The 24,080-nt window shown below is 41.6% G+C and overlaps 1 protein-coding gene across 2 annotated transcripts in view; it reads left to right on the forward strand.

The window, feature by feature from the left end:
• Positions 1-24,080, forward strand: part of FNDC1 (fibronectin type III domain containing 1) — a 69,298-nt gene that overhangs the window by 39,385 nt on the left and 5,833 nt on the right. Inside the window, exons 9-17 of one of the 2 annotated variants that reach the window (XM_065632029.1) lie at positions 1,254-1,375; positions 3,169-3,280; positions 4,219-4,599; positions 9,279-9,347; positions 11,252-11,413; positions 13,427-13,657; positions 15,079-15,187; positions 20,926-21,005; positions 22,930-22,959. In XM_065632029.1, the coding sequence (XP_065488101.1) occupies positions 1,254-1,375; positions 3,169-3,280; positions 4,219-4,599; positions 9,279-9,347; positions 11,252-11,413; positions 13,427-13,657; positions 15,079-15,187; positions 20,926-21,005; positions 22,930-22,959 (1,296 nt within the window). The remainder of the gene's footprint in view (positions 1-1,253; positions 1,376-3,168; positions 3,281-4,218; positions 4,600-9,278; positions 9,348-11,251; positions 11,414-13,426; positions 13,658-15,078; positions 15,188-20,925; positions 21,006-22,929; positions 22,960-24,080) is intronic. The other variant, XM_065632030.1, reaches the window with a different exon arrangement.

Genomic DNA, 24,080 nt, shown 5'->3' on the forward strand with positions numbered 1-24,080 from the left:
GCACATTCCTGTTGAGGACTGCTCACATCACAGTCAGGCCCTCTAATACCTTTATGGATTTGATTTACCCCAAATGTCAGAGGTTTGCTTTCTGGCAGAATATCTCCTGATTCTGAGTAGTGGAACAGAGGGTCACAGTGTGTCACCTGTTGATTGCCTATGTCACGTATGGAGAATCCCAGACTGTCTCAGCAACTTTGCTAGGTAGAAATGTTTTTTTCTCCCTCTAATGCATAGACATCCAAAATAGTATTGAGTGACCTGAGTGTTTTAGTGAATAGATAACAATGTTTTTCTCAATGTGACCTTACTGTTATACAGTGAGGACCATGTAGCTGCACCATTGTATTTGCTGTGCTTTAGTCAGACACAGTGTTGTGTAGAGGTCCGCCAACTGGCAGAGCTTTAAGATGGGACTGGACCTCAAATAATACCATGGAGGATGAGATATACTGCATGAAAGAATGACAGATTTCTCTATGGAGGATGTATACCAACTCACTGCTAGCCATGAAGGTGGGGAGTTAATAGCCCAGGAGTGTCCAGTTTGTATATATATATATTTTTTTTTTCCAGTTAATGTATGTGTATAGAGTTTATATATATTTTTCTGGAGGCAAGTCTCTGAGCTAGGATGTGGAAGTTGCTGCCTTTTTTGAGCTGCGGGACCTGCAGCTCAGTGCCACTGCTTCTCCACTTCTGAGCTGAGTGTGTCTCTGTGTAGCAGTGTTGCTTCAGCTAGAGGAGGAGAGTCCCTCCTTTTACAGGTTTTTTAAAAAAAAAAAAAAAGAGGAGGTAATTCCCATCCCTTCTCCTTTCAGTTCATCACTACAGCTTTGTATAAGGATAGGACTGAACAAGTGGTTCTGTTTAATAACGGTTTCTTCCCTCACCCCACTCCTCAAATGTTTATGAAGATCACAAACATTTTAATGGCTGAAGTGCTGTTTAGAAATGTTGCCCTGCTTTACTAAAAAAACAAGAGGGAATAAAGAAACCAAATAAACATGATAGAAACAAACCATGAGTGTTTAACCTCTTCAGAAGAAACTATTTCAGATGCCTGTGTCAGCTGCAGGGATCTGACACTGTCACAGCAGTTGTTCCAAGCAGAAATTAAATGCCTGGCTTGCCGAGTGTGGTGAAGGCTCTTTCTGCTCTCCAGATCAGTCAGAAAATGCATTTCTTTGCATTTTGAAATGTGGTTTGTAATATGCACAGCTTCCTTCAGGATAGGGTGTTTTCTGTTTCAGGTTACAATGGCAGACCTAATCTTACAACGAAAAATGGAAATGGAAATGGAAAAGTACTACCTGGTAATAACGGAAAACTAAGTGGACAAAGAGTGATCAATGGCCCTCAAGGAACAAAGTGGGTAGGGTGACCTTCTCTCTGAATTCAAGATGCTTTGGCCTTTTATTGTATTATACTTACATTTTCATTAAGAGAGGAGAACAGTTCTCTCAGTCAGTGAAGCTGTAAAGTGAGGTTATACCTAGTGATCTAGTTTCCACTGTTCCATTGAAATCTCATGACAAATTCTTCATTTCATTATTTGAGCATTTAAAATGTCTGATATAAAGACTGATGGCTAGAATTTTCAAGTATAGTATTACTCCCACAGATTTAATGAAACTTTTTTTCCTCAGAGTCAGTGGGACTTCATCTCCCCAGTGACTCGGGGCTTGTCTGCTGGGCAGTGTGTGGGGACTGCCTGGGACAGCTGCTGTCAAAGGCATGTTCATCAATGCTTCCCCCAGACTCATGATCCAGGGAGAAGCTCGTGAGCAAGAGTATAAAAATGTAAGGTTACTATGTAAGTGTCACGATGCTTTAAATGAACATACATAGGTATCTTTAAGCATTTTGCTGTTCATACAGACATGTTTCCAGTGGTATCTTCAGAAGAGCTCAGACGCTGTTGATAGGAAAACCCCACTAGGTGCCTACAAGCCCAGACCTTGTATTTTAAAATCCTGTCCAATGAGTTTACAACCAATCAACGCAGGGAAGAAACTGGTGTTTCCTGTGCGTTTGCCTAAACACTGTGCAGGACGAGGCTGTGACCAACCTCCCTTGCATCAGTAGAGCTGCTCACTTGCTGCATGACACATAAAGACATTTATTTTATGGCCACTTCAATCTTGCTATTTACGCTAGAGGAACATAAAAAGGTGCATCAGGTATGTCACATTCAAGGGAGACATTTTGAAAAGCATGCCCAAAGTCCTTCAAATAGACTCCAGAAGGTGGGCTAGAAAGGTCCTTGGGAGGCCATGGGGCGTCTCTCTCTACCCAACGAGAGGAGGGCATTGCTGAAAGCAGGCTGGATACCTTGCAAAGCAAAAGAATATATGTCAATATCTGAGGCCTGGAGGCCTTCAGAGACTGATCTCATGATCTACTGTCCCTCCTGCTGCAGCCTTTTCCCCAGTACCAAATGTAAGTCTGTCTCGTCAGCCTGGAACTGCTGCTCACGTCTTCTTCCCAGTATCCTCCCAACACTTAACAGCTTTTGCTTTTTTGTGTTCTGTGGCTCTGTGTCTGTTACCTCAGGTTAAAACAGCATACAATTCAGCTATTTGGCGTTGAAATAGCAACAAATACTGCACTTTAACTGCAGTTACCTCTTGAATTCAATCCAAGCGCTCAAACAGATTTGTTTTATGAGACAGAGGCTTTTCTTCAGTCTCCTACCCCAATTTAAATCTTAGCTACTTTGTTTTCACTGCTGTTTCAATCTAAATGAAATAGTTTATTTTTTCCTTTTTTAAAAATTTTTTTAAGTAGTAGACATACTTTTAAACCCCATCTTTAAAAGTGCTCAGGGTCATACTCAAATCAGTATTGCAGGGATCCACCTTAGGAGTTGCACAGCCCAAGAAAATCAGGGGAGTTGCTCCTTTGCATGTGAAAGCTACAGTAGGAAATATGAATATGGTTGTTCTGCGACTCTGGACCCCAGGTCCTGGGGATTTGCTTTCTTCAGGAGTAATTTTTCAGTGATTATTACACAATTGGTGACTCACTTTTAAATGTCCGTGGGCATTGTAGGTGTTCCTGAACATCACAGTTTACATCTGAATTTCCTCAGGATTTCTGTTGCTGTGAAATTTCATTTCAGCTCCTCTCATGTTAGCTAAACTTGAGTCCATCTATTGCTTTTAGATTGTAGATCTTGACCGAGGGCTAGTGTTAAATGTGGAAGGAAAATACCTCCAAGATTCCCAAGGCAACCCTCTCCGAGTGAAATTAGGAGGGGATGGACGTACAATTGTTGGTAAGTGACAGCTTCCTTCTTACAGAAAAAAATCTAAACTTCTTCTGCACATAGTACAAGTCTTTGAGCTGTTGAATGCTTCAGGTATCCCTAAGTCCCACGCAAGCCATTTGGAGTTGCTTGTACATCAGGTCTCCATCAGGCAGTCAGCACATTGCAGGACCTGGGCAGGCTTTGGGGCATCCTGTGGGGCTCTGGAGTTAGAGGCAGCAGGAATCGCCCAAGTCCATCTCGCTTGTATCAGCCTTAGAAAGGACTGCAGAACTGAGCCAGAATAAGGATTGGTGCTTGTTTATATCTTTGTATACACAGAAGTAATTATTGTCCACCGCTAGCACTGTACCAGCCATATGTATGTGATTATTTTATTTTTCCTTCTGAAACTGATCATAAATAGTAAAAAAACCTGTGTGTGATCTGTGAAGACACTGCTGTTTGCATATCAGTCCAGCTGTATAGATCTCTTGAATACAAACTGAGTGCTTGCTGTTAACCTGGTTACCATGAATATTTGCAGTACCCAGAATTTGGCACAAAAGTTTATCTGCAGTGACAGCATCTCACCAGCTCATCCCAGTTTTTCCTTGCACATTTGACATTAGGGAGTAGAATATGGGTTCATTATACCTTTCATCAGCAGTTACGAGACTGACTTAGATTAAATACAGACACCATTTGCACATTGTGATTCTGAAGTGAAACCTCCCTGCAGTCTTCCCAAGAAGTGGGAAGTATCTGAGGTTCTTCAGAACCATTTTCCAGACTCCTTAGCCATGGCTCTTTCCTAGATAACAACCACCTTCTCTGTCAGCTTAGTTACAGGAAGCTGTAGTCACACTCTCAGTGCTCTTGTGGTATCTACTGTTGATAAATACCATGCTATAAGCCTGAAATAGATTCATTGTGAGATTTTTTTTGTTTTCTTTCTTCCCTCCTAGATGAAAAGGGTGCCCCAATGGTGAGTCCTGATGGAATACCTTTGTTTGGACATGGCAGATTTAGTAAGCCTGTAGCGAGTGCTCAAGATAAACCGATAATAAGCCTTGGAGGGAAACCTCTGATTGGTCTTGAAATGATTAAGAAAACAACCACTCCCTCAACTACTACTACAACAATACCCCCAACAACTACCACGACAACTACTACGACCACTACAACAACTGTTGCTACAACTACTACCACCACTCCTGAGCCAACCACCACTGAACCACCCACTGAGAAACCGCTCCCAACCTGTCCTCCAGGCACCTATGCACAGTATGATGATGAGGGCAACTTGCTGTTGGGGTTCGATGGCCAGCCAGAGTGCAATGCAGAAGGTAACTTCCTTTTGTGCTGCTTGAACTTCTTTGGTTGTGCTGCTTGTACTGCGCAGTTACACAAATGTAAAGCAGAAAAGAATCTGCGTCGAGATTTTGGTCCATGTGTTAAGGTGTGAGCTGAGATTAGAGCAGCTGAGGAAGGGCTTGGGCATTAAATGTTTTTTCATTAGAAAACGTCAGCCTTCTCTGGCACTGTAGTTTTTTGTGGAAATATGTTGATTTCAGCAAAATTTATACCTTGCGTTGGATCCAGTCTTGTCACATATATTCGTACACATCAGCACAAGTACAGGCAGCAGTTTCATGGTCAAAGCACTCATGTGTAAGGAAGTCCTCACTCCAGTTCAGGCCAGGGAAGGACCTGAAGGAACTATATATTTTGCCTATTGTGTGTTCATTTCTCACAATAAATTCTGAAAAATCTCTCTTTTGAGCCATGGTGGAAACAGCTCTTGCAAAATGAGATTCTTGTTCTCTCGCCAGCCCTTGGAGATAGAGATTGTCCAGCAGGAATGTAGTAGAGCACAGATGAAACTGGGAAAAGACAACCCTGGCTAGGCACAGATAAGGCAGAGAGTTGTACACCAATTTGTTTCTCATCTGCAGTGTCGGTGCATGTCATTATTTCCCTGTTGCAGCTATACAAGCTTAGGATGTGGTGCCAAACTGAAATCCAAAGTAAACAAATATAAATGCACTGGAGTCTTTGGGTACTGAGCGTGTTTGTACCATGTTTTACCCTTTCATCACCTGAATGTTGCATTGCAAACCAGTTAGCTGCTTATTTTGTAAAACCAGATCAGAGAGCACCATGATAGTCCTTACCCTTTCAATTTGTAGGTAATCCCTGCTCATTCTACAAGTAGGCAGTAGGAGCACGGCCATAGCCTAAACAACAGGTTGTCAGTCAGACATCTGCCAACTGCAGCAGCCCATTTTAATGGGTAATTAAACCCCATTACCTTTCCCCCATATACCTGTATCTCTGAAGCAAAAGTAGATTTACAAGTAGGTCATGTAACCATGGCCTAGGAAGCTGAACTATTGCTTTGAAGAGTGCAGAAATATGCAAAGTTGTGGCTTCAGCAACTCACAGTGAGTCTAAGGATGGCATCCTTGGAAAGGATCTCAGAAGCAGAAGACTGAAAATTCCCTTTCCAGCTACCCTGGCTAAGCAATGAGTCAGAGATGTTAGTGTCTTGTACGGATGGAATTACAATGATTTATAGTGTTAATATTTATCTAACAATTAGCCTCGTGTTTGACAGTGTGTACTTATAGAAGTGTGATTGCATATGTACATATGCATGGATGTGTACACACACAAACATTTGTATATAAAAATGACCATCATTGCTAAATATTTCTTTGAAGATTTTTTGGTTTTCCCTTTGGTGCTCTCAGTGTTCTTAATTATATTCACAAAAGTGTTACAATATTGGTATATATAGTCACCCTGGTAATTTCAAAGCTGCCTAAAGGGGACCATGATTTTTTGGTAGAGTTAAGAGTCTCTTCCACTCCGACTAGCTCCTTTTGCTTACCTTAAATATTGCTTATATCCTATAATGTTTCCTCTCTTTGGCCTGTGCTATTTGATACCTGAATGACCTCTTCTGAGAATACATGTTATAAGAGCAATAAGAGTTAATGAAATATATCTGGACTTAATCTGAGCATAGGCTCCAGAAGCTGAACAACAAAAAGCTTTGCGGTATTATTTTTAGCAGAGTTATGGGCTTGGGAATTTTCATGTGATTTTATTAACATTTAAAAACATTCTGCTTGGGTTTTTTGCCTTCTACTGGATGGGCTTGCTGAATCCTTGAACTTTGTTAGAGGCATGAATGAAAACTGGTTTTCTACAGTGGCTGCGTGTTCAGTGAGAATGGCCCTTAAGTCATTCCTGAACTGTCTGGCATTTCGACAGGATGTCTGCAAATGCATCACAGTGACAGACTGAAAGGACAAGATGGTGCTGGATTTCTACTTCTTACCTGCTATATAGCTTAAGCAATATTAATTAGTCCCTACCTGGCAATTATGAAAGTTCTCTGAAGAGTAATTATGAGGATTTTCTTGATGCTTTTTTTTTTTTTTTTAAAAATCCTGGTGACCTGCCTCAACCTGCTAGTTCCACAGAGAAACTTGGTTGAAAAGAAGGTATCTTTGTGGCATTTATCTAATGATGGCTGCTTTTGTTCAACAAGTGCAGTGTCAATTTCAAGAGGGAGAAACAACTACTACCTGAACTATCAAAAGCATTTAATGCAGTTTTCCCTTAACCATTTCCAAATCATATTTTTATGTTGTCTTTCCCTTTAATGTGAGTCTGGAAAATACTCCAGATCATTAAATGAAATACTTATTCTGCCAAAGCCTGATGTTTTGTTGCTAAGTGCTTTACTCCCAAACAGCGTGGGGCTGCGAGTGCCAAAACCCACTGCCAAATGTTCTACTTAAGCTTTGGCAAATTCTCTTACTCTCTGGAAGGATTTTTGCTTGACCCAGCAGAATTTATTGTCAACATTTCACTAGATTCAGCAGTCTTTAGCTTTCAAGAAGGACTTTGGCCACACAAGCATGATTTGTCAGTGAAATCAGCTAAACTTCTTTTATGAACTCACAAGGAACGTGTGATAAAATTAAGTGATGGTTGCACAGTCCGCTGTCCTTACAGATGCCAAAAGACTACAGCAAGTGGTCATAGCAAGGTTTGGCCTCATCTGATACTGGCAGAGTTCATGGAAGAGCTGCAGTGAAGGGCGATGGAGCATTCTGGAGAACTTCAGCAGGTGTATGTGGAGAAAACTATAAAGCAAATTATAAATATACTTTTGGAAAGTACCTCCATCATCTCCATGACACAGCTATTGCTAAAGAAGCACAGAAAATAAAGCAGAAGAGACTGAACAAGCACAAAAATTGAAAATAAAATTTGTTTATGCTGGATTGTACATAGGCAAAAGGCTGACTAGCTAGTAGGTGTGAAGTTGAAATCTACCTCTGAAGGACTTAAATTTTGTATATCTGAGCCTCTTGTTTACTTGAATGTAGTCAAAGATAAGTGCATACATTGTAAATGTTGGTTGATACTGACCAACTGTGGTGAGAAAATCTGCAGAATTCAACAAAGGATCTACTTTGTCACTGACTACCTTCAGAGAAGTCAAGTGGCTTCCAAGTGGAAGATCTTCTGTAGAGCAGCTGCAGAAATCTACCATGAGAAAATGTCAGATTTTGCTATGCGAAAGTCTGACAAGAATTAACCAATTTCCTAAATTTATTTTGGCATTAAAATCACTATTATGTATTTAAAAGATACTTGTGGTAGTAGAAAAAGTCAGTCTTGTACAATAAACATTGATTCTAAACTTAAAAACCCTGCAAAATTAAAATGTATAATTCAGATTGTATTGGTGGACTATTTGACATTGGCTGTTGAAGTTTTGCATTGTTTTACTGATTTAGTAAAAATAACGTTGTTGTTTCCATATCAAGTGTTACAGGAACACTATCAGTTTCTGTGTAGTATCCCGAGGTCAAAGCTGTCTTTCTCTTGTCATTGGTCACACACTGGCCTTTCCCCAGGCCCAGCATTTCATCAAAGACTTTTAATTGTACTTGCAGTGCAAGTACGATGCTTTTGCTTTGTTTGCATTGCTTTTCATGGCTAATCTGAGCTTTGTGTCCTCTTTGGCTTCCCTGAACAACTTGTGGAGAAATGCATCTCTCAGAATGTGTGGGGAAGCCTCTAGGATTCACAAGATGAGGTACTCGGTGGTTGCACCTGGTTGTATCTGGTGCCGGATACATGACTGCAGAGATATTGAGATAATACATAGGAGCAGGCATCTGGGAAGTCTGTGGGTGCATTTGCATTGGGTTTTGGGGTGGGTCGGGAGAGTGTTTTTGATGTGCACCTTGTAAGCATCTCCTCTTGCCATGCTTTCATTTGTATTGTGAATCAATCGCACTGTGCACAAACTGAATTCCTGTTGGATAAAGCTAAAGCAGAAACAGTGCTGCAGGATGGCATGTATGTGCCCCAAACTCTGATGGGCATTCAGTCCACAGGACCAGACTGGAGCTAGTGTAAAGTAAAACTCTGGGAGATCCTGCACCAGTTACTTCATTCTCCAAGTCCATTCATTTTTAGGCTGCATTATTTGCTAGCAGAGACACAGTGTGTAAATGTCATGCTCTGTGGGTTGTTTGATTTTTATTTCTCTACAAAAATATTTGAGTAGAAGTTTTCAGTTTATTTGAATTGCTTGGTTGTTTTTTCGCATATAAATTTCTCACATTTGCGGCTCCTGAGACGTTAAATGTTGTTAAACCCTGACCTGAGCATTACCTGGTTGCTGGCAGCTGCCTTTGCTCCAGAGCTCCCAGGGCCAGGGCAGAGCTCCTGGAAGGTACATTACTCTCAGTTTTGAGTAGCAACCCTGAACCCATTTTCCCTCAGCAAAGCTCCTGACTACTGCACTTAGCTATTCAGCTGTTATTCTAAACATGCAGAATGGACTGTGACTGTTATCTGAAGCAGTTGTTTTATTTCTTTACAAATCAACTGGCTGAAGATTTTTATTTTAAATTTTATCCCAGAAGTATTTTACTCGAGAGTGGGGATGAGACTATTGAATTCTTACAGCATTTTTTTCTTTCTCCCTCAGTAGATACGTTCTCAGGACTGGATTCAGATGTGACAGTGACGACAGAGGCCTATGTGATATATGATGATGGTACTGTTTAACTGTAAAAGTATTTTGCAAGTGGCGTGTTTGGGGTTGGTTTTTTTTCCCTCTTTTTTCTTTAGAATTGGGCTCGAGGGGGCAAGCTGGTGAATGGGAGCTTAAGCAAGCAATGGTGAGCTGGAAAATCTTTCCGGAGTCCCACATCACATGTGAAGTTCAAGGGTGCAAAGGCAACTGTTTCTGGACAGGAAGGTCCCTTTCTATCAGTCCTGCTGTCTAACATGAATGTATTGTGGAAATAAATTATGCTTAGAGCTGGGTCATACAGTCACTGCTTCAATCTTAGACTTACTTTCCCTGGTACAACTTCTAACTCCAGCCCAGTTGAAGTCAATGAACTCTTCTAAAATAGAAAATCAAAATATTGTCTGAGCCCTGGAAACTTGAAATACCTTAGTGAGCTTTTCGTACTCCACAGCACTGTGAATATATTATTTCATCTTTTTCTTGATGTGTACTTTGCATTTAGACTCAAACATGCTCATGCTGAATGAGATCACTTACATATAAAATAATCTGCTGAATTTATGTGGAATTTCAATTAAAGATATTTGAAATCACATAAAAGGAGAAGAGGGAAAGATTTTTACAGTTATGTTCATGCCATCCTGAAATTATGATTCAGGACACAAAGAACTTAGCTGAAGAGGAAGCCTCAAGTCCCAGCATTGTTTGCACAGGGAATGCAGATTATCGGTTCCTGGAACTAGCATTCACTTTCTACCATCACCAACTTCTGATGTTCTGCTGCTTCTAATCCTCAGATTCCCACCACATATTAAAGCAGATAAATACAGACCTCTGTTAAACTCAGAGTGTTCTAATGTTAGCTTTTTTGTAGAATTTATGATTCTGGAATAATAAACTTTTTTTTCTTTGTGGATGTAGTGCTGGGATCTTAAGGCAAACCACCACCAACAACAAAAAAGGCATTTAAAAATAGAGTGCAGCAACTGAGAGGAAGGTATCATAGACTTTTTTGCTTTATATTCTGACCGCTTCATACAGAGGCCAACTAAGAATGTGGGGAGGAGGGGATGAACTAAAAACTGCACAAGTCCTGCATCCCATCTTTCTTACATCCCCATGAAAGCGGAATGTCCTCAGTGCGCAGGTCTTTTGCCAGGCCTCCCCTTAGGGGCAGGTCACCTGCAGAAAACAAATGTTTTAGCAGTTTAAGCAGAAAACACTCAAAGTCATGAGCAGAGTCCCACAGCCTGTAAAAGGACACGGTAGGGATGTCACGGGCTTCTTTCACATCATTTTGTGTGTCAGTCTGGTAGCGCAGTAGCTTTTCAAAGAGCACTGAATTTAATGGGACCAAATATCAGGGAGGACTGAATATCAGGAGATTCACATGTGCAAGTTTGCCTTCCCTCATGGCCTTAATGGGACCACGAATGGCAAGTACAAGACTCCACGCACCTAAGTTGCAGGAAGGTTTAAGAGCAGTACGAACCAGCTCTAGCATTTTAGCACAATAACACAGAGTTTTCTTAAAAGGCCATTTTTTCAATTTGTTATCTCCTTCCTTTGGCATCTGAGCGCTGTGGCCAGGGATTCATTTACTGTGTTGTCTTTCTTTGAGGATTGTAAGGGGAGGTGGCAGACAGAGTGCATTCAAGATATTGCTGTATGAATACATTTGTTTATTGTCACCCTTTTTACCTGTGTGAGCAAGATCTAAATCAACAACACAAGTATCCTAAGGCAAGGACTGTTGCAAAGCTGAGGTGTGACTGGCGCTGACTTAGAGGCCCTGAAGGAGTGCGCGACAGGGTGCGTGGCACTCCTTTGGGACTGTGGCTGCTGACAGAAATGTTTCCCTTCTCATAGTTGAGCCAAAATAACACGAAGCAAGCTAACATTTTTGTCTTCTGTTTCCTCTGAAGACTACGAGTTTTTTGAGAGCACTTTGCCACCAACCACCACCACTGTCACCACCACCACTGCTTCTACAGGGACAGAATTTGAAGTTCTCTATCCAGAGATGAGCGTTGTTGGCACTGGCCCTGTGTCAGAATACGATATTGCTGGAAAGAAACGGTTCACTGGTAAGGATGTCCTTTGTTTTATGTAGCTTATTACTTGTGCTGCAAAGAATTCTTGTTCTAGCAAGGTCAGCCCTTAATCTGGGACCATTGCACCGATACATCCCACAGACTAGTGTGTGGTCCCTGTAAGGACTGCCACCTGGGAAAACCAAACAGCAATACTTTGTTCATAACTTTGATACTTGCATGTTTGTGTGTGGACCCACACCAATTCTGTTGAAGCAGTGCAAACCTCATTGTACTCTTTCAGTCTAAGTGCTCTGCTTTGTATTTTGCATTGTGTTCAGTTTAGCTGAAGTCAGTAAGAGAGCAAGAGTGTCTACTCTGGTGCTCAGTTCAGCTCAACTGCATCATTTTAGGTTGACACCAGTAGTTTAATCAGTGCAAATCTGCATGTAGGTGTGAGTCTTCCTCTGGGGGACCTAATTCTTTTGCATGAATGAATACAACCCCAGTGATTTCACCCACTTTGCACAAACATCTATGTGAAAGGTGTGCTTCAAAGTCAAGGAATGAATGGTGTTTTGGATATGAACTTTCCAAAAAGTAAAACCAATAGACATACATTTCACTTTGCTATTTGTATTTTTGCTGTGTAGAAGGAACTTGGTGAAGGAATCCCCAGTACATTGACATGAGCCAGGAGGCTGGCTCCTGTGTGGCCGAGCCATTCAAGTGTGTAGGTAGGTGTTGCAGATCTGACTTCAGAGCTGCTGTGCTTCTTTCTCAGAGAAGCAGCTGGGAACCAGACTGGAGGGATTTGGAGGTGGTAGGGCACTGCATTCCAGCTTCTACCCCAGACTGGCAACCTCCCCACAGCCCTTTACAAACCTCTGGCATTTGAACTGAGGTCAGATCAGCTGCTGGCTCACCTGGCATTTCACACAGGAATTTGAGGGGTGGAGAGTCAGCTTCGACTCATGTCTTGACTTCCCTTCCAAAATCCACAGGCTTCACATGGCTTAGAGTAGAGCTCTGCTGCTGGAGAAAAAGATTTGGTTTTGTATATGCCAAGACTTTTTCCAGCGCATCTTCATTTTCCCTGTCCAAACGATTTCATGATGTTTCTATTCGGCTCTTGCACTGACAGTGCTTCTTGATTCATTTAGCTGGAGAGGCTAAAATTAACTTCATTGCAAGATCTGGAAAAAATCCCTTTAGGACATGAAATCCAATAAGATAAACCAAAAAATGTTGGTTTGTGAACATTTCAAGGCGCTAGGGAAATAATATTACCGTTTCAATTAATTGTATTATTGCAACTGAATAAACATTTCCAAAGCATGTTTTATAGTCCTTACTTTGAATGCTACAGTGACTTTTAAGTCAATAAAAAGGTAGTTTAATCTTTTCCTGAGCTGAAGTGCGATTCCAGTCAGAATAAAGCTTTTAAAAACAGAAGTTACAGGTTGGGAGCACATTCCTGGAAGGCAGGGACTCATGACTCCTGGTCCTTTAGTACCCAGAGAACCACAGCAATAATCCCTTCATTTAACCTGGTCAGACTTCACCTTAGAATTACTTTTCTTGTTCTCTCTGTTGTTTCACTCTAGCTTCAGTTGTGTAAGAAACAACCACTAAGACCTGGTAAAGTCTTAGATGGTCTAAGGCCCTGACAGGGATCTGGTCCCATGTGTGGAAAGGCAGAGGGTTTAGGTGACGTTTCTACCCTACCTCCAGAGCAGCTGGAGGTAGCGTGCAGAGGGTCTTGCAGTCACATTGCTCTCTTCTGCCTTTCATAGCAAAGATGATCCTTCTTTCTTTGCATAATTTGGTACAGTTGTGAGTGTCGGGTAGACCTGAATATTGGCATCCCATTCTTCCTGCTCATTAATCAAATGGAGTGCAAGTCATGGGTTTTTTGTCAGCAGTGAACTATCTCTGGGCTGCAAGGGAAGGAATTTTCAGATGCATCACAAAACTTCATTCTCTTCTTTTCAGGAAATTGACAGCCTGTGTGCTACTCTGTGGTACCTACAAACTGCTAACTGAACATCACCCTGTCTCTTCCAGCTCCCTATGTCACCTATCTCAATAAAGATCCAGCAGCCCCCTGCTCCTTGACAGAGGCCCTGGAGCACTTCCAAGTGGAGAGTCTCGATGAAATCATCCCTAATGACCTCAGAGAGAAAGAGCTGCATCCTCTGAGAGCCCCTCACAACATCACCGTCGTGGCAGTCGAAGGCTGTCACTCTTTTGTCATCGTGGACTGGGCTAAACCTGCTCGAGGAGACATGGTAACAGGTACTCTCCTGAGCGTTGCTCTCCCGAGAGGGAAATGGGGAAGGGAGAGGTTTTATTAAATGACCATTTTTACCTTAAACTGAGCCAACAGTTCATGAAGTTCTCGCTCCTCTGCAACTCTCTAACGGAAGCGAGCTACTTTCTGAGGAGCAAGAAAGGTCCCTTTGTCATCCCTCAGTGCCAGACCAACGAGCCCATGCTGGTCCAGATATTTCAAAAATTTTGGCACTGCTTTCCTGCTAGGGGTTCTGAAGGTACTGCTTCTCACCTGGATGCTACCTGTGATAGCACTTTGCTCAGCTGAGCACTTCTGCTCCCAGGTAGTGCCCTCAGCTCCACCACAGTCACCTTCCAAGCCTGCCTTGGAGCATCTTTCACACTTGGCTTCAGTCCACTCCAAGCTAAGGTGACTGTGTGGCTGGAGTAGCTCTGGGTCCTGCCCCACTGTGAGCATACAGGTACAGGAGCAGTCTGCTTGTAGAGGGGCTTCTGGCTTGGTGGTCTTCTAGTCCACTTTTTTTTTTTTTTAGGAAAAAAACATATCAGAGTTGTTTATCTCCAGTAGAGTCTGTGGCCCAGGATATGCTTACCTTGTTTTACTGAAATTTTGCTCAAATATCTGTCCAACAAATGAGCTTCAGGGCTGGGGAATATGTTGAACAAATGTATTAAATTAGATCTCCTTTAACGTCTTCAGACCTATTGAAAGCCACAGAGAAGCCCAACTGACTTCAAGAATGAATCTCAAATGTTGCTAAAAAACACTAGAGTAAATAAATAACCAAAGTATTTTAGAAATCAATCAACCCCTTTTTATCAATGGACTCAAAGATCTGAAGTAAGCATTGGAAAAGGCCACTTCTTTGGTGCTAATGTGCAGTTTTTCAGCAGCCTCGCGCAGATATGTGACTGACAGAGATGGCAGAGGGGTGGGAGCTCGTGGAGCTGACTAATGGTTGCGATGATGCTTGGGAAGGCAGAAGGTGGCACTTGAACAGGCCATGTGATGTCTGTCCCACAGTGTTTCATTCTTCAAGGCTACTGATCCAGTACCGTGCTGAGTGCAGTTTGCGCAACATTTTTTTAAAAAACATGATATTTCTAATAATATTAGTTTATGCACAGTTAGTGTACCACTTAAAACAATGAATGGGTTGATTCTGTCATCTTTCTGCCTTCACTGTGTTTTAAATCAGTATTTGCAACAGGGTAACTCTCCATCATTATGGGCTAATAACAGGAAATTACTTTAGCCTAGGATTTTCCCAGGAGAGTTAGACGTCAAATCACTTCCATATTCATAGATGCTTCCACTGTCTTTAGCCCATAAAATGTACGACAACACCTAAGACTTGGGAGGGATATCATTTATTTAAAATTCATTTGTAATCCTCACAATTATTTGTGTTTCCTCTTTACAGGCTATCTGGTTTACAGTGCATCCTATGATGACTTTTTAAAAAATAAGTGGTCAACCAGGACTGCAGGAACTACTCATTTGCCCATTGAGAACCTGAAGCCCAACACACGGTAAAGATTTGATCCATTATTTTCAGTTGTGTTTGAGAAGTAAAACAAATTTTGAGAATAGTTAATTGTTTTTCTTGGCCTTAGTATAAATGTTTATGTCTGATCTAGATTTTACTGATTCTGTTTGACAGCAAATTGTTTTATAAACTGCACAGCTACTAACATGACATGTTTACTGTATTAACCCTGGAGCAGATGACTGTGTACATGCATATATATTTGTGTATATATAAACACGTATCAGTAACAGAGAAAATCTTATTTTAAAAAAAAAAAAAAAAAATGTTCTACTCTTATGCATAACTAAATCAAATTTTTGGGGGAAGAGTCTGCTTAAGCATACTCTTGATGTTATGCGGTGTGTACATTCCCACATACTGGCATGGCCAAGATTTGGTACCTAAGAGCTGGTGAGGAGAGGTGCTGCTCTCTGGTCTGGTTTTGCTGTCTGATCATGTGAGTTGTGCTGGAAGAGAGGGCTTGGTGGTATGTAATGAAGCTGTGGAAGTCGATCAGAAATCAGTCTGGCAGGAGCTTTAGGTCTTTATCTTGAAAAAAGTTTCACTGAAATGGCAAAATAAGAATGTGTGCTTTGTGTGATATTGTAATAACTCATGACAATTGGGTGGGAAATAAACAGCCACAAAGGGACTACATTAAAATTGTAGATGCTACATTAAAATTGACAGATGCTCAGCATCTCTCATACTTTTCTCTCAAATTCTGAGTCTGAAATACTTTTGGTGCTGCCTTGAACTAGGCGATTGCTCTTCGCGTGCTGATGACTACAGTCTCTTAGACACTGGGGGCACATGTTGCTCCTGTATTTCAGAACATGGGAGATGCACTAGGATTGTGGGCTGGGACTAGCATGCCTCACTTAGTAGAGGCAATGAAGTCTTCATGTGGGGTCTATGATGGGGAAGAAGGCTTCTTTACAGCAGAGAAATTGTGCGTGTTGTCCAATCTCATTTACAATCTCCAAATCCACAGGCTGAATTGATTGCATATTTGTTGTCTTAAAAATAACTCCCTAACCACTGGGAAAAGACCGCATGCCTAACCAAGAAAGCGTGGCATGAAGTTAGTCCAAAAGTTTTGTGTTTGCATTGATTAAGTCGGATTTCCTGTATGCAGATGCTATTGGCTGCTGGGTGTCCCATGAGGGGTTATTGGTGATGCAATCTCGCAGCATGCACAGCACATCAGAGAAGGGTTGGCATTTTGGCAGAAGTCAGCCCTAGAGAAGATTTGACGCTGTCAGCATCTCCTGGAAAACATCTGCCTGGTGTTTAGGAAAATGGAAGTCTGTTTTTAACCCGCATCATAAGTTTTCTTCCAAGGCCTGGTCTAACCTCCTTTTGAGAAGTGGAAGTTTTTCCATTAACAAAACTCTGGCCAGCCTCAGTGGCCACAGGAGCTACTTCCTTGTGACGTGTGAATGTAAATGCTAAAATTACTTTAAACCTTACTAAATCTTAAAGCCGTCAGTCTTGACAATGTCCCTTCCCCAACCTTAATTCTCAGCTGTCACAGAAGACTGGTGCAAAAGGCTGAACAGCATCCCCTGAACCACTAAATCCAGTCTTCTGCAGCCACAAACATTACAATCCCCGTCAGAAACATTTCAATCTCTTTCTTCGGCTTGCCTTTCTGCAGGAAAGTTGTGGCAGTGCCTGGTAGGAGTGGCTAGATAGTCTCATGGTTTAAAACACCATCCTTTACCACTGTTATCTTCATGTCTCTTCGGATCTTCTTCCCTGTCCACTTGGCTTTTGTTCCCTCCAGGGGCATTTTGATCGCAGAGTGCCTGCTACCAATTCCAGTGTGTACAGAGCATTTCATAGGAGGCTCTCAAACATTACTCAGGGCTCACAATTACAGACAGAGCCTGGATCTTCTGGCTCTGGGAGCCAGATGCACCAAAAATGTCTGTTTCCTTTTTGTGTCTCCATTAAAGCAAAGCCAAAGTCCCTCCAACAAGCAGCATCAGCCACAGCTGGCTGCTGTCTATCACCAGACATCACAAAAGAGGTAAGATGTCAATGCAACCCTTGTCCTCTGCAAGCGGTAGACCTGTGTGGCACATGCCTGCCTCACACCAGCTGTGCAGGAAGCTCCTCTTCCAGCTCTTCTCTAGTGTAATATTATAATGTTTGTTGTAAATATTCATGGTGGATGTAGTGCTAGGCCATTTTTGTTGCAGGGAGACACTTTGTACTAGCCTGTAAACCTGCAGGCAGCTGATTTACGTGTTGTGGTTTTTTTTCTGGAGGGGTGGTGCAGTTGCAGGAGGAGGGTTTCAACCCCTGCTGCCCTCTCCATGTGCTAGTGGGAGGAAACCTACTTGTCCTCTCCCACCCACTCCCAGCCTCTTTTCTTCCTCATAGAATCATAGAATGGTTTGGGTTGGAAGGAACCTTAGAGATCATCTAGGTCCAACCCCCCTGCCCTGGGCAGGGACACCTTCCACAGACCAGGTTGCTCAAAGCCTCATCCAGCCTGGCCTGGAACACTGCCAAGGACGGGACATCCACAACTTCTCTGGACAGCCTGTTCCAGAGTCTCACCACTCTCATGGTGAAGAATTTCTTCCTTATATCTAATCTAAATCTACCCTCTTTCAGTTTAAAGCCGTTATGCTTTGTTGTATCACTGCATGCCCTTATAAAAAGTCCCTCTCCAAATTTCTTTCAGGTCCCCTTTAGGCACTGGAAGGCTGCTATAAGGTCTCCCTGGAGCCTTCTCTTCTGCAGGCTGAACAACCCCAACTCTCTCAATCTGTCCTCATCCACCGATCCTGCTGGACAGGGGTTGCAGAGCCATCACGTCAGCTCGTCCCATCCCCTTTCTGGGGTGTGGGTGGCTCTCCCTCCCAGACATCTGCATGTACCCTCCGTGCATCCACCCTCGTGCTCACCCGGCATCAATGGAGCTCCAGCAGCGGCTGTGCCACCGTCCCCATGTCTGGCACACGGTCACTGTGCTGTGGCTCCCACCCTGCCACCTGCAGCACACACAGACGGTGCTGCCAGCTCAGCCTGCCGCTGGTTGGGGTGCGGGGATGGGGGGTCCATGCAGACACACCTTTAGAGAGGCTGGGAAAAGGATTTTGAGGGTAACGAATTTTTTTTAAAAACAGCTGTTTCCTTAGTTAGCATGCCGAGTGATTATCTCACTTTGTGGCTGTGAGTGCCAGCTGTTTAATTCAAACAGAAGGGAGACAGCTTGAATTAAGTCATAAAATGGTTTTGCTCAAAGTGGCAGGTATGGTGATACAATTAGTTGTATAGTCTAAATGAATAAAACTATTACATATTCATTGCCCCATTACAGTTTGTTATGCCCCTTTTTTGACATGTCAGTAGAAGTGGTATATAAAATCTCTAAGGAGGTTTATTATTAGGAGGAAAAGCTTTTTTCTTGTTGGTATTGAAAATGAACAGCGAACAGTATCGCATCTCTTGCAGTTATGATTCTTCTGTGCCTGTTGCAATTCTGCCTAAGTAAAGTGTAATCAAAGCACAATCAACTTATATATTACAAATTTTGTTCGTGTATTTATGTGCTGAAGAACAGTTGAGTTATACTGATTTGAGATTTCCTGGCAAATTCATCATCTGAAGGATTCTGACTAATGAAAATGTCAGATGCCTGGACCTAGGAGGGCTTTGGCAATTTCTTTTTTATTTGTCATGTCTGAGAAAGAAATATATCCTGACTGCATTATTTTATTGACGTTCTTAATACAGGAATCATAGCATCGTCTATGTTTAAACCATGGGTCAGCAAGTCATGAGACCTGGCTCTCTTTCTGGCACTAGTAAAGACTTCTTGTGTATATAAAGGCTTAGGAACTAATTTTCCAATTTAGCAAAGGGAAATGCACACATAACTTCATTGCTGTTTTTTTCCAGACCGTCAGGCAGGCATCTTGAACAATCGTGTCCCAGAAAGGCTTTTATGTATGTAACAGGACACTTGAATGCACAGTTGCTCTGATTGCATAAGTAATCAGTTCCTGCATTACAGAAGATACAAAACAGCATGCTTTTCCTCTTTTAAATAGATGCATTTTGAGCATGAGGTTCTTGGGCTGCTCTCTCATATTTCAGATGTGGATCATGGCACTTAATGGTTCTCATGGGAATGTTTTGAAGCTAGCATAGGGTTGCTCAGAAGGTGCCACTGTGTTGCAAAGGTGGTATCTAATTACAACTGTTTGGAAGCAGCGGGAAGTCAGGCATCTGTACACAAGTTTTCACTGTGCTTTGAAGCCTTGTGGAAAAGACGTATGCTGGAAAACATTTTTCTTCTGCTCTCATGAAGTAGTTATAGCAAGTGCTGGGTGAAGCCAGTGCCCTTGGTGCTGTGTTGGGGGCATTTTGGGAGCCAGAGTGAGGAATCGCTGCCATATGTCCTGTCACTGATGTCAGCCTTGCACCCCCAGCCCTGTCCGAATCTGAATGAAGAAGGCATGAGTGGGTGAAGGAGGTGTGGTTGGATGCAGGTGTCCTGTGAGAGCATTGGCAGCTCAGGGGATTAAAGTAGTGCTCAGGCTGCTGTGCTCTGCTCGGGTGGCCAGAAGCAGAGGAGCACACAGGAGGCCTTTTACTTCACCTCTCCTCTCTCTCCAGACATGCTAAAACCTCACAAAACCCCTTTTTTTCACGGGAAGCATCAAGCTTGCCACTTGGATGGGACATTGCAGTGAGAGGTAATCCTGTGCTCAGTGCCACCTGTCCCTGCAAGTAAGCGCTCGCCCTGTTATGTGGCTCATGTATAGAACTTTTGGAGATGTCTGCTTTTGGATGAGAGGCTAAATCCAGATCCAAATGCTATGTGGATATTACAGAGGCATGGTCATTTTTTAATTAATTTCTTTACAAGAATGAAATCGAGCAAGCAGCCTTGAAAGGAAAACATAAACTCAAGCACTTTTAAAATACTGTGCTGAAACTTTTAATGCTAATCTTCCATTCTAATGGGTTTCTGCTGGCCTGGATACAAAGGAAAAAGGGAAAGAAGAAAACATCATTCTGGGGAAAAAATATCAGGATAGGCATCAACTAAAAATCATTGTATTTGGAAATGAAATAAAAATGTGCTTATACATATTCTTTTCTAAGAGCAAGAATAATTTTCTGCTATTAAGCAAAGAACAGAGTTCTAGTGGTGAGTCATGTGCTTTAAGTTAAGCATGTGATTTAAATACTTTGGAGAATCAATAAGGCAACGTGAAACTTTCTCATGTTACTCAAGTATTGTGGTCTTAATTCTGCTACAGTTTTTAAAGAAAGGTCAAAAGCTTAGCTTCTGATCTCTTATAAATCTGATCTAGTTTTAGTTTGCAGTTCACACCACTGCTTTTGGAGAAGATAATCTGGTTTAAAACTGTTCCTGAGATCAGAATTTAACTCCCATGCAACTTTTTCTTTTAGTGCATTGCTATTGGTTGTTTCGTATAAAGTGGATGTAATTGTGCATGTTTTTTGGAAGGCGAGTGATAAAAATAAATGATAAAAAAATTGCATGTGAGCAATTGCAAAAAGGAGAAATTTGTATGTAACAGCCAGCTTGTACTTTGACTGAGTATTCAACTCAATTTAATACAAAGGACACCTGAACTTAGTGGAATTCTGCTGATTTGATTCTCACTCTGTTTTAGTATTATTTGTAATCTAGCTATTGCAATGGAATCAATGTTTTAATCTTATTTTCCGTCTCTTTTTTTACAGGTATTATTTTAAAGTCCAAGCAAAGAATCCCTTTGGTTATGGGCCTGTTAGCTCTTCAGTCACATTTGTGACAGAATCTGGTATGCCTTGCTTTTTATTTTCATCTCAAAACTGAATTCCTGATAACAGGTGTGACAGGGCAATGACTGAAACCATTACAGTAATATTGGTGATTATCCTGAACTTGCTGCTTTTGAGATTTTTTTTTCCAGGTTAATTATTTGTTTTCAGTAAAGCTAGGAAAATAATATGCACTAATGCTACTATGAAGATATGTGACATTAAAGTGAGCTTCAGGGGAACAGGAAGTTGAATTTAAAGTGCAAAAGACTACTAATGTTCAACAATACAGAAGCAATGGGAAGTTTAATGTCTTTGATAGATTGACCAAACATCTAGCAAATTAGCTTCCTCATTGTGAACAGCTGAATGGCTGGAAGTGGTTGTCTCTGGAAGAAAGATGGGAAATAATTGTTCCATCAGACAGGCAAAGTTTTGTGTTCTTTTTTTGGCACGGCATACTGGTCTTTCACAGGGCTAATAGTGTGTTCAACAGCAACACCCCCTTCTAAAAATAGTACCTTAAATGAGCTATTTTTACCCATTTCTTCTTCTTCCATTGAGCCAGAGGTCAATGGCTCTTCTGAATAATGAAAGGCAAATTATTCAGTCTTTACTTGAGTGAAAGGTCTGTTGTCTCTTGGAAATTTTGCCCTTTTGACAATATGGCATTTACACAGTGTCTGCTTTTGCTCATTTGACCTCAACCTGTAGTGCTTGCTTTAGAAGCTCCACCAAGAACCATGGAAATAAATCTTCACAGAAAGGAGACAAAGATGCAAGATAAGTCAATTGTCCTGCATAATTTATTCAGATTTTTTTAAAGGAGTGAGAAGCTCAAGTATAAATCCAAGCATAAGGTTTAAGGTTGGACAAATAGGGCATGCTGTATCTTACAGGGTTTTGCTGATTAGCTGGCTGCCAGTATATGAGCCTGAATGCCTGGCTTTCCTATCCAAAATTGGGTACCTTGTGAGCTTCTTTTAACAGGTTAAATCCACCAAATTTAAAGTTTTATTTGCAGCACTGATCTTCCGTTTGTCATGTGGTCAAAGGTGGCTTTCCAGCTGGCACACATACAAAAGCAGTTTCTAAATCTAAAGCCAGACAGTATAGTTACAGTGATGCAGTAGGTCAGGAGAGACAGAAATTGTTCATTCACAGTGCTCTTCTAGTGCTATTGAAACATTTGAGCTGATGAGAATATTCAATAAAGAATGCTGTCATAGGATCAAGTTGCTTATTGAAAATGTCCAATCTTACCCCTGGTAACCCACTGAAGAGATCAGAAAACCATTGTTCTCTTTCATCAAGCTGTAAAACCTCCTTGGAATTTTTTCTTCCCCATGGGTAGACAAGCATTGTGCTTTTTCTTCAGGTATTTAGTGCACAATAAGGGCTAGTTAAGAGATGACAGTAACTGCAATATAACAAATACAGACAAGCTAATGCATTAGATTATGTTGTTTTGTTATCTTTACTCCACACCTATTCCATTCTTCTTTATTTAAAAAGGAAAGTATTTCAAGCAAACAGAAGCTCCTGAGGTAGTGGACAGTGCTCCCTGTACTGCCCAGGGCATTCCTGCAAAAATTCTGTCAGTATGACAAAAAAGTTAAAATGATAAATTTCACATTTTTATGAATACCACTAAACAACTGTACTAAGCATGATGGATGTCTGAGACCAAGGTTTGCATACAAGAGGTAGGTAACATTTCTATTTGGAAGTTAGGCCTGTGGGTTATATATTACACCATATATTCAGAAGCCTACAGTGAAACTGTCCTCCTGCTCTGAGGACCAGTGTAAATCCCGTATTTATAATGTAGCTAAAGGCAGTTACTCTGCAAGTGACATTCTCTTGAATTACACTGTATGTTTCATATTGTAAAACAAGGTTTGGAACAAAATATTAATTTTTTTATTTGTTTCATTCTTCTAGACAATCCCCTCCTCATTGTCAGACCACCTGGTAAGTCTTATTCTGCTGTTTCTTTCATGAAGTACATAAACCCTGCACAAAACATTTACAATATAGGTGACAGAAGCACATTAACACATAGTTTGAGTTACAGTTTTAAGCAGGATCAGGTAGTAATTCATCGTGCTAATTCACAAAACATTTTCTGTCTTAGGACCCCTTATTCTGGTCTTTGAAAAGAAATCTTGTCAAGATATGTTACAATAAGCACTTGATTTTGCCCTAACCTTTGCATGGTACAACAGCTATAATTGCTTAGTAATAAGCACTAAACTATATTGCTGCTGTATCTGTGTCCTTCAGTTGCCTGAGCATAGCTTGAACAGCAGGATCAGGTTTTCCTATCTCTAGTTGTTATGCTCATCTATACTGACCACCATGCACTTAAAAATACTAAAAAATTCGAGAATTTGTTACTGACCTGAATGATACGCCACGAAGCTGTTGAGCTTGCTTTGCATTTCCAAATTCGCAATAAGCCCCTCATCAGAAGAGCTGATTTCCTGGTGCTGGGTCCAGCCTTGCTGACACGCACATTGGTAGGTCAACCCCAGGCAGCACGTGCTCTTGGAAGAGATGCAGGAAAAAAAGACCTCATACTTATTACGCTCTGTCAGCTTCCCTAAGCGGTTCAAATGGCTGGTTTTGGGGCTTTTTGACAACATCGTTCATGAAAACAATGCCCAGTGTCTCCCTGCCTTCTATGTTTCTTTACGCTTGCTGGTCTGTTTTTCCCATGTCCTCTCAGATGTCTCCGATGATGCACAGATACTGGAGAGCACGAGCGCTCTGTGTCTCTGGCAGTCAGTGTGGGAGGCCTCTGAGAGCAGTGGCCTTCCCATGTCCCCGGTCACCTGCAGGCTTTTTGCTGTCAGTTATTTTGTGGGTCTGTTCAGGGAAAGGAGGTTTTGGAACGTGATGGCTTTTTCACTTGTGCTTTCTGCATCAGCTGGACAAAGACAAAATATTTTTGTGTAGCTGCAGTGGTAGAGATAAGGTAGACCAAAAAGAGGTGGCAGAGCTGTAGAAATTAAGTTTCTGAACATCCAGCGCAGCTCTTACAGGACACATTAAGTTCATCCTTCAGGATTTCTGGAAGTGGGCTAAAGTGA

The sequence above is a fragment of the Caloenas nicobarica genome, chromosome 3 (assembly GCF_036013445.1).
Source record: "Caloenas nicobarica isolate bCalNic1 chromosome 3, bCalNic1.hap1, whole genome shotgun sequence".
In the NCBI taxonomy this organism is placed as follows: Eukaryota; Metazoa; Chordata; class Aves; order Columbiformes; family Columbidae; genus Caloenas; species Caloenas nicobarica.